Raw genomic sequence first — 16021 nt, forward strand, 5'->3', positions numbered from 1 at the left:
GCGAAGAAATAATGAAAAATTGTCAACGGTTTTGATCATTTCTACTCGAATATTTTTTATCATTAACACAAATTTTAGAGGCAGGTTATGAGTTTTGCTCTTTCGCACATACAAACAGGATTTTTATTGAATTTTCTCTTCCACGCATTCACGAATAGGCACATTTCGATATTTCATTATTTATAAAAGCACGACGTAAACATACGTAATCGTTTCACTTCGATCGACATCGATTCCATAAGGAAAGGTAAGCCAAAATGTGAAAAACCGTTAGTATTATCGCCATCGCTGTGATGTCCATCCAAAAGTTCTTCTCGTCGAAATCGTACCTGTCAAGCACTTGGGAGCCCTCAGTCAAACACGGCAGCTCCGAATCTTCTTTTTCGCAAGCTATAGAAAAAAAAGCAAAAAAGCATAACAGTAAAGAATGATAAATATGAAGTAGAATTTTTTTTCCTACTTTTCATGATTTCACGTACTTATGTTGTGCACATCTTTCCACTGCACGATCGTCAGCGCCTCGGTCGAATGTAACAACCACGATATGTACTTCACCCAGCCAATGACCATTGGCAAGGTTCTGACGAAACAAAAATCCACCGGCGCCCAACATCATTAAAAATTCGAACAAGTGTTATCCAATATTTCAATCGAGTCCATTTTTTCATTCATTTTTTATCGCTCGTAGTTTGGCACGCACGCTCGTAAAAAATAGAGACTTTCCCCAAGTATTTGTAAATGTCATCGCTATTTTGTTCAGCGTCCCTTTTTTACATCATCGTGCATAGACAAAAATTCGAATAAATCGAGACTGCACAGGTCTAATAAATTTTTTTACAGCTTAAAATTTGATATTTTTCACTCTTTTCCAGCACAGTATTCATTTTTGACATAAATTCTTTGGAGGACTCCGTTTTAACCCGTTTTAACTGTGCTGCAAATTTGCACCCACGAAAATTCCAAGTGTCTCGAACTTCAAACTCCTTTCTTCAATTTGGCTATTTTTGTATAATAAAACTTGATTTTTCAATTTTTTAAACGATTTTAATCGATTACTAAGGAATTGTTACCCCTAAAAAGTCCCGTTGTAAGATCAATTCCATACATTCGTGGATGGAATAAGACGTTTGGAAAAGTCCAAGTGCAAATTTGCACCAGTGTCGTGATTAATGAATTACCCGAGTTTGACGAACGGTCCCATTGTAATCATGAGAATGTAATCGAAGGGCACTAAATACGCCATTGCCAATGGCACGCTGTCAAAAGCCGCAGAAAAGAAACAACCTGGAAAGAAAATCAGCGATATTTCAGGACCGGAGATGGCGTTGAATTCTGTGTGACACCGAATCAATCTCAAAAGATCTCAATCGATCATTGACAATTTATCATTTTTTTCCTCATCAAATGTCGAATACCACAAGCTGTAGAAACGTTCATCGTCAGAATGGCTACGAGCAAAGTCCATCCGAAAGCTTCTATCGTACTTCTGAGTCCTGCCAGCCAGTAAACGATCATTGTGAAGAGAACGGGCTCGACTATCAATCCTGGCAGCTGAAAATAGAGCTTTCTCGTTTTTGCTCCAAATTAATCGTGATAAATGAAGGATGCACAAAAAATCTGAGAAAAAATTACTTCCACAATGTAACGAGATCGACGTTGAAAATAAAAACGTTTATGTATTTCAGTCATTTTTCCCAAAAATGAGTCTAATTTTTCGCTCTTTGCCATTTCGTCATCGATCAAGTTACAGATAATGATGCTCGGTGCGGAGAAACCGAAATTTTTCATCAACGAACTTTTCATGTGGAAAATTTCTTATTTTTATTTGTATTTTTATGTTTATGTCTCTAGCCATATATGAAGGAGTGAAAAGTCATTCGATGGGGGAGGTTGAGTTTTATGGCGTGATGAATTCCAACTTCTGCGACTGAATTATTATTCGTCGTGATGAAAAATAAGGACTCGAGGCAAAAAATGTTTTTATACGTTTTCGGAATAGTCACTGAATCGAAAAATTACTGACCCTACTGACCACTTCGATGGACAAATTCGATGCTAATGATTTTGGAACTATTTCAATTTCTTCGCAGGGGTTTCATCTCCCTTTCGGTACCCAGGACCACGGTTTCTCATTCTAATATGCATATCTCACTACGCGAATAATAAAATTGGCTTGTTCTCAAATAAATGAATTTGTATTCGTCAAACTAATTATCGTAAAGTGCAATCGAGAAATTCTCACCAGGGAAATGATTCGTGAAAAATAATAAAGATGGCTCGGGTACATTCCGGCTCGATGTTCCCTCAGAAACAACGGCAGTTCCTGGGGTATCAGAGAAAGAGTCGCGTACATTGGGAAAAAAGCATTTTCCGAAACTAGAATAAAAAGTACTCCTTGGACCGCTTGTACTCCCAATTGATCCAAGTTTATTGCACCGACGAAACATAAACCTGCCATTATCGCGAGACACTGCAACAGTGGAAATACACTAAAATTATTAACCCTCGCGAGGCTGACGATTTATTCTTACAAAAGTTAACCCAAAAAGAAGGTCGAAAACGAGCCTGATCTTTCCTTCGCGATAAAGCGTCTCTCAAAATTTTTCAAATCTTGAATGTTTGAATTTTGAAAAGTTGAGAGGACTGATAAAACGTTCCGATGAAAGTGGCAAACCAAACACAATTTCGTTCAACGTTTTCGATACTTTTGCAGGGCGCGAGAAGCAAAAACATCGAACGATCATCATAAACGTTAAGTTTATCAAATTTTTTACCAATTTTTGTATTATGCGAACACACTGGACCGAAGGATCCCTCAAAACCTGCATGAATCCCCTGTGAGTCAACCAGTAGAGTCTCTTCCAGCATGGGATTTGTTTACTGAAAATGTTTCAATCACACCCACACACACACAAGTTCAAACCAAAGTAGGAAACTCAAACGAAAATGTTTTTTAACATTTTTGCAGCTCCCATCGATCACTGTACTCACAAATTACTCAAGTTTCGAATATCCCCGCGCCACTGAAATCAAATTTCGTCAAAATACAGTCGCAAAAGCATTATTTCGATTTCATGAAATTGGTTGCATTCTCTCACATCGTACGACGACGCCATGTGAAGCTCGAGCTGCAGTATCACGTCCGTTTCTCGACAAGCGTCACTCGTCAGAAAAGCGTCGCAAATTCTTTGAGCCGTTCTTCTACTCGAATCCTCTTCTCTCGGCGCTATGGCCAGCGTTGCTACGAGGAAATCGGCCGGATTGTATTTTCTGGGGCAGTCGTAACCCTGTCTGAAATTTGAAGTTTTCAGTGATTTTCATTAAATTCGGTTTGATTCGACGGTTCGAAGGAAGTTTTCATTTTCCAGCAAAAATTTTCGAATACGTTGGCTAGAATTGCTCGATTTTTTCGCGAATTCAAATGAAGATTTTTTGTGGGTTGAAAAAATTGGGCGATTTCTGCTTCGTTGCGGGTTGGAAAATTCGAATTTTTGTTTATTTCGTAAACACGTCGAAAAGCACGTTTTGGAACCTGGAGAAAAACTTCAGTGCTTGCTCCCGAGTTCCGGCGAAGGCGATTCGTCCATCAGCGACGAGAATAATGCGGTGAAAAGTGTCGAAAATGGCGGAGCTCGGTTGATGAATAGTGCACAAAACCGTCCGTCCCCGACGTGCGAATTCCGTCAGTTGAGAGACGAGGACACTCGCCGAATGAGAGTCTTGTCCGGTCGTTGGTTCGTCGAGAAATAAAATTTTCGGATCCGTGAGTAACTGAAATCAAGAGAAGGAATTGGTCGAGAAAATCGAGCAGAGAGTGGTGAAAATTGCTCGATTACTTTGGAGAATTTTCTCATCGTCTCTTTCCGTTTCGTACTTCGGTCGCGAATGCCAAACGCTTTTTTTCCCCGCCAGACAACACTTTGTCGTAGCCTCCTGTCCCGATTCGCGCATCCCGTCGAGACGACAAGCCAACTTCTTTCAAAAGGTTGTCGACTCTCTCGCGGATTTCCCAGTTTTCCATTCTTCTGTCGAGCTTCATTCGAGCCTGAAATAATTCGTTGTTTCTCCAAATTTCTCGATAGCAAGCTCGAGGGTACCAGCAGTAGAGAAATTTCACTGATTCGTTTAAGGAGGGTGGCTACCGACGATACAATGTTGCCATGCTAAACCATGTTAAATACATTGAAAATTTCAAAATGATAAGAATTTAATAAAATTTGGTGAACATATTCTTTAGGGCCAAATTTGACAATACAAATTTTTTACGATTTTTCTTCTGTACAGTTATCGAGTAATTGATCACTAAAGTTCAAGTGTATAAGCATAGCGTTTCCATATGTATAGGTATATATTCCAGGCATGAGAAATCTGCTTTAATGCGTAATTACTCGATAACTAAGCAGACGAAAATTTTGAAAAAAATGGTGTCTTCGCACTTGATGTTGAAGAACATTATCACCAAATTTAATCAATTTCTTATCATTTCGACGAGTGTAGCCACCCTCCTTAAAGATTTGTGTTGCGGATCGAGAAACGTCACGAAAAAATGGAGTTTGTTGGCTGACCAAAACTTTTGTTGGTTCCAAGATGTTCTCGTCGCGGAGAACTTATTTGAGCCAAAAAATGGAATTTCAGAAACAGCGAAATTTTTATTTGTTCGTTCGTTTTTATTTCACGACTATTTTGTCGAATCAGAAAATTTCTTTTCTCACTGTAAACTCGACAGTTTCTTTCATCCTTTTTGTCTGCCAAATTCCCTCCTCGCGGTTGTCAATGAATTTTTCATTCGACCACTAATTCAAGGAGCAATTACGTTCCTCCTTTCATCCAACTCACCATAAACCACATGTGTTCCAAAACCGTCATAGTACCGATGAAAATATCTTCCTGATGCATGAAACCGCTGCAGTGTCTCATGAACGAAGGCCCCGGAATTTGTCCGTTTATTCGTATATCACCGTGCACAATAATTCCCGCTGAAATGAACGGAGATTCCATGAACTTCGAGATTAATGGACGAGTAAAAACGAGTTGCACACGCGCGCCGAAAATAAATTGGACTCACGCCCCGTCCGCAGCGCCAGGGCTGTCATCAACGAACTTTTTCCCGCTCCGCTGTCGACAAACAATCATCGAATGACGTACGAGTATTTCCTGTCAAATGCCACATCACGTTCACCCATTTATCGTCCCAAAAATGAACTTTTATTACGAATCGTTGCTCAAGCATTTCGGACTTGGCTTCTCTGTCAACGATTCCTCAGTTTTTTTTTACAAATCAATTATTATTCATCACTAAAAACTGTTAATGACTGGTTATGCAATGCTTAGAAAAAGGCCCTCGAAAATGGGCACTTTAGCCACTGATAATTGGGTTAATTTTTTTCTCAAAATAATTCAAAGTTATTGGCCGACAAATTTGTTGGCCAGCAAGCAATAACTATTCGTCATCGCTGATGATGAAAATGGTTTACCTTCCTCCCAAGATAGCTGTCAAATCGCCGGGTCTGACTGCCCCCCGAACTAAAATCAATGCGAGTGTCAAGCCTCTTCCATTCGATTATTTTGGATTTTTTTAAAGGATGATCTCACCGTTATTGACAAGTTGATTGCAAACGCTGCTGCCACGATCCATGACATAAACAGAGAGATCGCTCCAAGAGAGCGTGACCCCTTTGCCCAGGGAATCAAACGGCCGAGGAATTCTCGGTTGAGGTGAATTTTCCAACATTTTTCGTTGCACTTTGTTCATTAATTTCATAGAATTGAAACACGGAAAAACACTATTGACGAGCGCTATCGAGATCGCGGAACTTGACGCAGGCCTACTTTTTCGTTCATGAGAGGAAACCTTAGCGCTGAGCGGCGACTGCGATCTCGATACCTCGTTGTACACGACTGCGTAAGGGTTGCCCCAGTCGATTATTCAACGTACGATATTCGCCGTATGGAAGGGAGCTCTCGTCCTCTGGGATTTTCAGTCCCTTAATAACGGATTCAGACTTCGACGAGCCTCGTTTAATTCGATTGGTGACGATCGATTCACCGGTTCCTTTAATTCGACTCAATTCGTCGATTCTCTTTTTAACTCTGGATTTAGAATTTTTCATTGTAATGAAAAACGATGTGTAGAATTGTCGAGTATTTGATGACAGAAAAAATGGTAAAAAAACGTTATTTGGCCAAATGATCGTTTCCATCGAACTTTTAGGTTCGTTTTCCCCAAATTTTTTCAATTCATTCGTCATTTTTGTTGTTTCATTTTAGTGAATATCAAAATTCCATTTTCGGCTTACCAGCCACGCTCGACTGCTGGACAAAAAAGTAACTGGAAGCGACACGAAATTTTTGTTTTTTCATATTTTGAGTGTAAAGTTTCGTTCCATTCGATCGAATCGTAATTCAACGACGATCCACTCGTTTTTGTTGATCCCCAAAGTCAATGGAACGAGAAGTGCCTGAAAATCGGACGAAAATAATATTTTCAAACAAGCAGGTCGAGTCAAACGTTTCGCTTCGCCTCCGATTGAATTTTTGGCATTCATTGAAAATTCTTATTTCATATTGGAATGCAGAACAGCATGCTCGGCTGCTGTTTACCGAAGAAAAAATGCGTGCACTTTCCGACAGGTATCCGACACTCGGGATTATGGTAATCGAAGACCGAAACCTTATACGTTCGCGACTCGGACCTCGCGCCTCGCACTTGGACCATGCTTATTATTATAATAACGTACTTGCAAGTACGGGAGGAAAAAATGACACGTTGACGATTTAACGGCCGGATCGATTTTAACGCCGCACCGTCGAGTCCTCGGGAATAAAGCAAAGGCAACAAATTTGCTCGTAAAATGTCAAAAATTGACAAGAAAAATAAGAAATGACAAGAGAACAAATTTTGAGAGCAGCAGCCTTCTCGGATATTTGTGCGGCAAATAATTCGATATTTTTTTGCAATATTGAATGATTAACGTGAGAATATTTGTCGTCGATCCAACGGGCGTCGACGAGGCAAAAATTCGCTGTAAACAGTCACGACGATATCGAGTTTCACTCGGGAATCGATTCGGTCTTGCTCGAGATGTTTTTCCTCCTTCAAGGATGTCGTCACCGTTTCATAAGGTTACGTTGCAGGCTGTCAGACGCGTATCCGGATCTCCAGACTCTCGTTCGACTAGTAGTAGAATTTCATGGAACAACCGAGTTCCATGAAATCCATTTGGCAAGGATACGCGCGTGTACACAAACAACTGTTTGTTACTTTTTAGTCATTTGTATTTCCCACGCGCGGTCGCAGGGTGTCATTGTCAACCGGTTATCGGGCGTCGCGGTTGCAACCGACATCGGAGCACGCGGTCGACTTTGCTTCGACGATTCCGAAGCGGTTGAGAATCGATCGAGGAATCATCAGCTACGTTTTTTCTTGCTCCGCAGTGCTATTTTTCATCCGACTCGAAATACCAATCACGCAAAATTGTCGCGGCGTATTATATCAAGTGTTTATTTACGTGTGAATTTTGTCGCGGGAGAATTTTTACAGGAGATTCAAAAAATAATGAAACGAACGGGTCTATAACAAGTTTTTTATTTCTCTCTGAAAGTAGCTCATGCACGAAACGATTTTCGTTAAGAAAGTCCTCAAATTTACCCAAAGTTTAAACGGGTAGTCGACTGACACGCGTGTCTAATTTTGAAGGGTTCGTCCTTTTGGTTATTGAAATAAACGTGTTTAAATATGATGAAAAATACACAGGTTTATAGGGACTAAAAATCGTTTATCTTTTCATATAAGGAACGAACGCTTCTTACGAAGTTTATGCAAAAAGTACACAATAACGATGAAGTATATAACGAAGGTTTGGGAAAAAATTCGAGACGATTGTCTTGCTAGTAATAAAGATAAATTACGTTCAAGATTGAACGAAAGTGGTAATGAGCAATCGTATAACTTCGCATTTACTTATTTCGGCATTTTGTTTCGTCTTGGCTTGGCCCATTCCTGTCATAGCCTTCTGTATTTTTACTAATACTTTTTTATTTATCCATTTCCCCTTGTGTTGCGATTTTTTACACAAAAACGGATGAACATCGTGGATGGCTTGTAATTTTACACGATTAATGAATGGCTTGTAATTTCATTCGCCAAAAGTTAAGTTGAACAAATTTATTTACAATTTCGAATTAATAACTCTGACATTAGTTTAAAGTGATATTTTTAATTAGGGAGTAAAAATCGATCCAATTTAGACACACCCATAAAATACGATCCTTCGGGCATGATCTACGTTAATCGGACAAACCGCTCGATTTGACCAAAAGATTTATCGATTTTACAAAAACCTCATAAAATATCTTACAATATGTTTTCTCTTCTCGATTTAGTTGTAAGTCGCACAGGTTTCATGCATTTGTGAAAGTAGAAAATTTCTATTTCAATTTATCGATTTGTATATTCACATATTATACGACACTTTTCTTCAACTCCAACGAATCAAATGTCGCTAACGATGGCGCTTTGAGTGAATTGCGACTGTGAATTGCGTAACTGCAAATAACAATTCAAAGTATCATTTTTTCACACCATTCGCTTTCGTCTCTGGAAATCGTTGTTTTCACAAATTGGTTAGATTTTTCACTCTTTCCTCGTCTATTTCGATCTCAAAGTTTTGGAGAGTAGTGCCAGGAATGCGAGGAATCGGAAGGCTATGATGAGACTGACCAGGCTGATTATGTCCACCCAAAAGTCCTCCTGGTTAAAGCATCGAATAAAAACAATTTAAGAATCGATTTTTTCAATAAAAAAAACACTCCAATTTTTCTATTTTTGCCAATGTTTTTTAAATTCTTTGTCAATACGATGTTTGAAATTTCTCCTTCCCACAAAATTTGTTAAGGCATTTCTCTATTCGACGTATCAATTATTCTGACGTTTCGCACTCACTTCTCGAAAATTGAACGTTTGGAGAACCATACTTCCGGTTTTGGGACACGTGGCGTTACTTCGAGTGCAGGCTATGGATTCGACGTCGGACCATTGATTTATCAAGAGTGCTTCGTTGCCATAACGAAACCAGGAGAGATAGGAAAACCATTTGAAGTAAGGTGGAACCGAGCTTTGAAAAGAGTCGAGTCAAAAGTTGGAACAACGAGGGAAAAACTTGCCTGTCAAAAATCATCGTGTCCTGTGAATTTTCATCTTCGTTTACTCACGCAGTATTCAAGAAAAATCCACCAAACAGTAGGAATGGAATGATAACTGGTGGTCCAACCGAGAGGGCCATGGAAATATTCGTACTCGCGCACGAAATTAGGTAACCTGGAATAATGAAGAAAAAAGTGCGTACTCGATGTATTTGCATCGCTCGTGATAAATAAGTGGCGAAAAACGGTCTCGAGGATTTGTAAGACGAGATCGATTCCTCTTCTCCTTCGTGTAATTCTATAGCGCCTGGGACATTACGTACCGGAGTGTTACACCACGATATTAATCCCTCGTTCAATAAAATTACAAAAAAACGTGCTTTTCTTGATTTTTTTTCGACAAGAAAACAAATGTTTATAGAAAAACTGTGAACGACATTCGTCAGTACGTACGTTCACGTATTCCAGCTGTATTGCAGTAGCACGTTTTTTTGAGCATCAGTTGCGGTGGACATGATAAATAATAAACTATTGATCCGATTCATACCAAATTTATACCACTTGTTTAGTATAAAAACATCTTGGGCCTGGACGGAGGATTTGTAAAAATGTTGATTTAAAAAAAATGGCGACAGTTTTAACAAAAAAATCATTTTTTGAGGTGCTAAATTTTCAGTTTTTTGCTACAACTTTTTTTCCAATAAAATACGAAATCTTTCGTCCAGGCCCTGGCCATTATTATAATAAATAAGTGGTGTAAATACGCATAAAATTTGTTTCTACGTTTCCGCCCGTCACAAGTGTTTACAAGTCCTTAAAAACACGAATTTTCTATAAACAAGGCAATAAAAAATAAATAATATTGGACTGCATCGCAAAAATTGACATTCCGATGTTTCGAAACCGTTTCTTTTAAAGAATAAAATCTTTTGAGCAAACGACGAAAAGTTTTTCAGGCTTTCATTGGAACTGAACGATTCTTTACGACGGATTAACGTCCCAATATGGCTCGTCAATCGAGGCGTTAATTTCCCTATTCCAGCGTGAACGTCGTTTTTATTTTTCCTTCAATTACCAAAGGAGGTAGCGACGTTGGCTATCAATACGAGGATTCCAGCAGCGATGAAGAAATGTTCAACTCCAGGATACAGACCGACCATTGGATAAGCAACGGTCGTGAAGACGAAGGGCACAGCCACAAAAATTGGAGCTTCCGCGAGCGTCTTGCAGATGAAATAAATGTCAGTGCGGTACATTCCGTTGCGATGCTCTCTCAAAAAAATTGGTAATTCCGCACAGAAGACCTGGAAGAAGAGACAAACAAAACGGGGTCAGATCGACACTGAATTATTTGGTCGAACTACCGACTCGATTCGACACCAACACTTATCACTGCAAATACGTTTTGGAATGTCATATTCGTGAGGAATATAAACAGTGAACCGTTGATATTCATGACTCCATCCTGGTCGAGCTTTTGACCGAAATATATAACTCCGATGAGCAGCGACACCATCTGAGACAAAAATCAAGCTTGCTGTGAGTGAGATAGTGAAAACAAAATTGACGATGAAAATGGCGCTCCTGAAAACTCAATACTTTTTGCACGAGAGGCTTTTAGAAATGAGTGACGCGTTACCAGGGTTTGAAGCAGTCGAACTTTGATGAGTATTGGCTCTTTGATGACGGAGATCCACGAGCGCCAAAGAACGGCACGAAACTGTTCGCACCAGGATGCTTTGTAAGGCGAGCTTCCTCTGTTGCCCTTGGAGGCTGAATCTTTCAAGGAATCCTCGAATTCCCCGTTGATCGACTCGGCCTCCAGCGCTATTTTCATCCCGTGATCGCTGCGTTGAAAAGCATCGCAGACCGAATTTATTGCGTGTCTGCAGGACACTTCACGACCTGGAACGACCGCCAGAACTTGGACGAAGTAATCGGCGGGGTTGTAATTACTCGGGCAAACGGCTCCCATCCTGAAACGGTCAACAATATTCGTCACTCTTTCGCTCGATTACTTCGCTCTCGCGGCGCTATTCTTTTAAGGCATTTTTACACACGATTTGAAGAAGGCACAAGCCTGCTCGGGCGTCCCCATGAACGCGACTCGTCCTTCCGCCATCAACAATATTCTGTCGAAGAGAGCGAAGAGCTCCGACGATGGTTGATGGAGCGTTGCAATGATCGTTTTGCCTCGACCTACGATTCCAACAAGTCACAATCAGTCAAATCATCATTCTACAGGAAAAAGGACCCAAATTCATTTGGAAGAGAAACTCGCTTCTCTGCTTTTTTTTTCTACTTTATTTCGCGCCATAGATTTTCCATAGTTATCCAATAAAAATATTTTTTTCATTCGTTTCTTCCATTTTATAGAGTTTTCATCGTGAAATCTTCACGAAGTTCGACTTTAACGCACGTTGCTTCTTTTTTATTTATAATAAATTCAGTCTCGTTATCGCGGACTGAATGATTTTATCGTTATCGTAAAGTCAAGTTCAGGCTCGTTTTCGACCTTGTTTCAAGTGTCGCGTCCGGAAAAATGGCTTCCCGGGGTCCAGGCTCACCGATCGATAAACAAAGCGCGATAAAAAGAGGTGCAGAAAAATGTTTTCCTTCACGTACGAGTCAAATCCTTGAGGACTGAGACTACTTGATGCGCCATGAAAGAATCGAGACCGGAAGTTGGCTCGTCGCAGAACATGAGAGGAGGATCGGTCAGAACTTCCGAGGCGAACGACAATCTTTTCATTTCACCTCCGGACAGACCTTTCACGCGTCCTGGAATACCGATAACGGTATTTTTGCATTTTGTTAGTGCGAGCTGCGTGAAAACGAGAAAATTTTCATTCGTTATTCGGAAACTTCGATTTGACAATGAGTTTCGATATTCCACCAAAACATTTGAATTTCTCAGTTTTTTTTTATTCCTACAATCATTCCAATTCGCCCCTAATTCGTTTTTTAATAACCAAATAACCAAACATTTAAATAAAACTTTGAGATGCACTCACTTCAGAAATGACTTCGTTCACTCTCTTGAGTCTTTGGCGATAAGGAATGTTGCGATCCATTCGTACCATTGCCTGGAATAAAAGATGCTCCTTCACCGTGAGAGTTCCAACGAATAAATCGTCTTGCTGAACGTAAGCCGTCCTTGAGATTAGAACACTCGGACTAACGCGTTGACCGTTCGCTGCCATCATGCCGGAAACGGTTATTCCCCGAGCAGGACGAAATGTCAACGTGTTCAAAAGTGTCGTTTTTCCTGCTCCGGATGATCCCATTATTACGAGGAGCTCGCCGGGATAAGCGACCCCGCAAACTTTTAAACACACACACACACACACACACACGAATTAAAATAAATAAATTTTACGAAATAAGATTGTCCGTATTATGACGACACAGTTGAACTGAATTTCATTCGATCATTAATTTGCTAAATACCAGAAGTTTCAAAATCCGTGAATCATTTGATTTACCATCTTTGAGAATGTGCTTTTGTTCGACTGGTCGTTTGTTCCTAAGCAATTTGAAGCGATCCCAGAAACGATCTTTCTTCTTGGCGTGATAAACGTTCACATCACTCCACGTGTACGTTATCCTTTCCGAAGGTTCCACCGATCGATCTTTGTGTCCGTTGGACGACAAAATTGGATCCATCCGAAGCACAGCTTCCGGTTCAGCGGTTCGCGGTCCATTTCTATGATTATCCCTTTTTGGATCGAACTGCAATGAATCATTGGATATAAGCTTGACTCGAAGATGTGGCAAATTATTTACAGCACTTACTTTTGCTAAAAAGCATTCCAGATTATTTTTTTAGCATTATTTCCATTGATAAAAGAACCCCGATTGATTTCAGGGAGGGGGAAGGTGAAAATGTTCTTTTTAAATCTGAAAAAAATCACGAAGGGAACAGTGGGAACCGAAAATACAAAATAAAGATGTTTCGAACCCATCCAACGATTCCGTAGACACACCAAAAGATTTTCCAAATTGAAATTCCGTTCATAAAAGCAAAATTGTGTTTTTTTTTACCTACCCCATTTTTAAAATGAAGCGTACTATAATTTTTCATCGAAATAAATGCCAAAAATGTTGGGACCATTTTTCGTCGATGACAATTGCGAATAAACTGAAATTTTTCGTATCTAAATTGCAAAAGATTTTTCCCTGGACAGAAAGTACGATTTTTCCGAAGGATTCGAGTGAACAGATGTGCAATAGAAAATTTCCAAGCGTACTGAGAATTGTCATGGCCCAAAAATCATCCCTGAAACAGCGATCCAAACCAACGAATTCGGATCTAATGGAGCAGGCGAATTTTGTAACACGGAGTTGGTAATTTCAATGATTTTTTGACAGTGAAATTGTTGGGCAGTAGAGCTTTAGGAACGAGGATTTTTGTACTGCGAACTAATTTTTTTTTCGGAGTTTGAGGGGCGAGTTTCCTCGACCCTGAGTCGAGACGATGAAGGATTTTCCGAAAGGACTTTCCCTCGTGCACCCAAAAGATTACGAGCCTAAGAGGACGTCGCCCTTCTCTAAACGATAATTGCGATTAGCTGTGTGTACCGACTCGGTGGATTTTTAACCGGGGGGAGAAGCCTGTCGTAGTCACCTTCCGTATGTTTCCCTGTCTGCTGCGTAAGGTTTCATTTGTACTCGCAGGAGCCACACGAATTTACCAACAAGCTGTCCGAACGATTTCAATAGCAGCTGCATTTTTAATCACACTCTCGGGCAGCCGCATTTAATCGTTAATTTTGACATCGATGAAAAACCGTAGGGAAAGAAAAACTGCAGACGGGAAAAAATAACAAGAATAGCGACGAGAAAAGGTGGATAAAAGATTATGAGATTTTGCGAATAAGTCGCTCGGAAGAATCCGCCGATCGGCTTCAATCGACGAAACGATGATGAATTTTCCGGGTATGATGATATTGATTCGAATTCTCATTTCAATTTCAATCAATTACAAAGGTGTGAAAAAAAAACTGTTGAAATTGAATGATTTATCGTTAAAATAAAACGATTATAATTGCATTTTCATAATGAAAAAAATCATTAGAATTTTTATTTTTATCGTCTTTTCATAAGCTCACATTCGAGGTTCTCTGCATCGGAGATGCAGCGTCGGATGAACCGATTTATCACTGGATTTCGTCAACTCGAATGAAAAATAAAAGGTAACCCATAAAACTGCATTTTATGTCGGAGATAATGTGGAATGGGAGGACGTTTCGCACACGGAGAAAAAGTAGACACGCGCGCTCAGCCACGTGTGTCCGAGGGCCAAACTTATATAACTCAACCGGTTCGAGACCTCGAAAGTAGAATTTGTTATTGCTGTGCATGCCTCTCGATGCGAATTTTATTCCTTGTTCAATAATTAACGGAACGTAACTCGATTCTTTTGATTTCGATCGTAAAGTCTCACTTACGAAAGCTACTGCATCGTACGAAATTCTCTGATGGGAAGCGGCGCTCGTTGACGCTGTTGCGCTCGCCACTATCAGCGGCTCCTTCTCTTCCGTCGCTGTCATCTTCCCGAAACCCTTTTTATCTTCGCCCTCGCAACGATCGATTGCTTTCTAGATTCAAATCAGTCCTGATGAAAACAAAAAGTTTGAGCTCCTTTCGGTCTTTGGGCCAATGTCTCGCGACCGCGTTGAAAAACTTCGTTTGACATTTTTCGCGAAGCAGGAAAACAATTCTAATTTCTATGATTCATTAACTAAGAGATGAAAAAAAAATCGTTTTATTTCATGTTTGTAGAAATCGTCTCAAATTTTATTCCCGTTCTACTTGAGCTGCGTGTCAAAATGAATGTTTTTATTTGAATATATTTCTCCGAGGGATTCGAAACATAGACGTGAAAAATGCGAGCGGAGTAGTTTTAAAATGATGGAAAATATGGAGCTGTTTCTTCAAAACGAATACGGATAAATTGTTTTGCAAAACCATGAAAAATACTTTGTTTTTTCTTCGGTAACTGCGCGTAAAAACAGCTTTTCCATAAATGCATTAAATGCTTTCGAATCTCCATAATTTTTCAATATTTCACGTACTTTTTTCGACGCAACAATGATCAATTATATCCATGATAAATGATCACACTTTTGACGTACTGCAGACCAGTGATTTTTTATTCCTTCGATCGATCGAGCCGGATTCGATAGAGGTGTAAATCCGTTGATTTATTATCATTTGTCTTCTTTACACACGAGGTTGAGAGAACTCGAGGAAAAAAATGCACATTCCACGAGCGTGTAGGCAAAACCTTTGCAAATCACGACTTACGTAAGGGTGAACGCAAACGAGATACGAAGCACAGTCGAGATCGTTGAGAAGCGTTTTATGCCTCTATGTGATTTCCCATCTTCGTTCGTCAATGGCTGTTTCATAAGACACTATCAAACGATTCGAATCTAAAGAGCAATTCAATTGTATTTCATTCAGTCTAAAATTCTCGAGTATCAAAATAACAACGGTATTGGGAATGGCTAAAAAACTAAACAGCAAAAATGAATCGAATTTAATTGTAAACTTGAAAATGATTAAATTGGTTTGGAAATTATTGGGATCGAGTTTTTTTAAAAACTACTTTTATCCGAGGATGCAGAAAAAAAATGAAAATCGAAATGGAAGAAGTAACGAGAGTCACGAGATAAATAAGTTATAAAAAATTGTTTACATCCATTAGATCGGCGACGTGACATAAAAACAGAAACGGACACTTGTATACGTGAAAAACGAAGCAGCGACGTTGACGATCGCGTGATGACTGAGCCAAGTATCGGACTCGAGGTAAAGCCAGCCAGAATGCACCTTCCCTTCGACTCTCGTACTTCCATGCAACCACTGCACGATT

At 39.8% G+C, this 16021-nt stretch overlaps 1 protein-coding gene across 1 annotated transcript; it reads right to left on the minus strand.

Annotated features, from left to right (window-relative positions):
- Window positions 1-105: 105 nt before the first annotated feature.
- Window positions 106-15910, minus strand: LOC122407986 (pleiotropic drug resistance protein TUR2-like). The gene is made up of 26 exons (XM_043414475.1): window positions 15219-15910; window positions 14592-14758; window positions 12627-12873; window positions 12156-12466; window positions 11767-11965; window positions 11202-11340; window positions 10781-11117; window positions 10526-10657; window positions 10217-10445; window positions 9211-9316; window positions 8942-9113; window positions 8650-8749; window positions 5593-5898; window positions 5475-5523; window positions 5066-5115; window positions 4837-4976; window positions 3875-4045; window positions 3533-3771; window positions 3099-3291; window positions 2992-3023; window positions 2775-2880; window positions 2243-2470; window positions 1416-1551; window positions 1179-1284; window positions 480-580; window positions 106-390 (listed from the first exon to the last, which is right to left on the minus strand). The coding sequence occupies exons 2-26, from the start codon at window positions 14691-14693 to the stop codon at window positions 215-217; spliced, it is 4107 nt and encodes a 1368-aa protein (XP_043270410.1). The 5' UTR covers window positions 14694-14758; window positions 15219-15910; the 3' UTR covers window positions 106-214.
- Between the last annotated feature and the right edge of the window lie 111 nt (window positions 15911-16021).

The sequence above is a fragment of the Venturia canescens genome, chromosome 3 (assembly GCF_019457755.1).
Source record: "Venturia canescens isolate UGA chromosome 3, ASM1945775v1, whole genome shotgun sequence".
NCBI lineage: Eukaryota > Metazoa > Arthropoda > Insecta > Hymenoptera > Ichneumonidae > Venturia > Venturia canescens.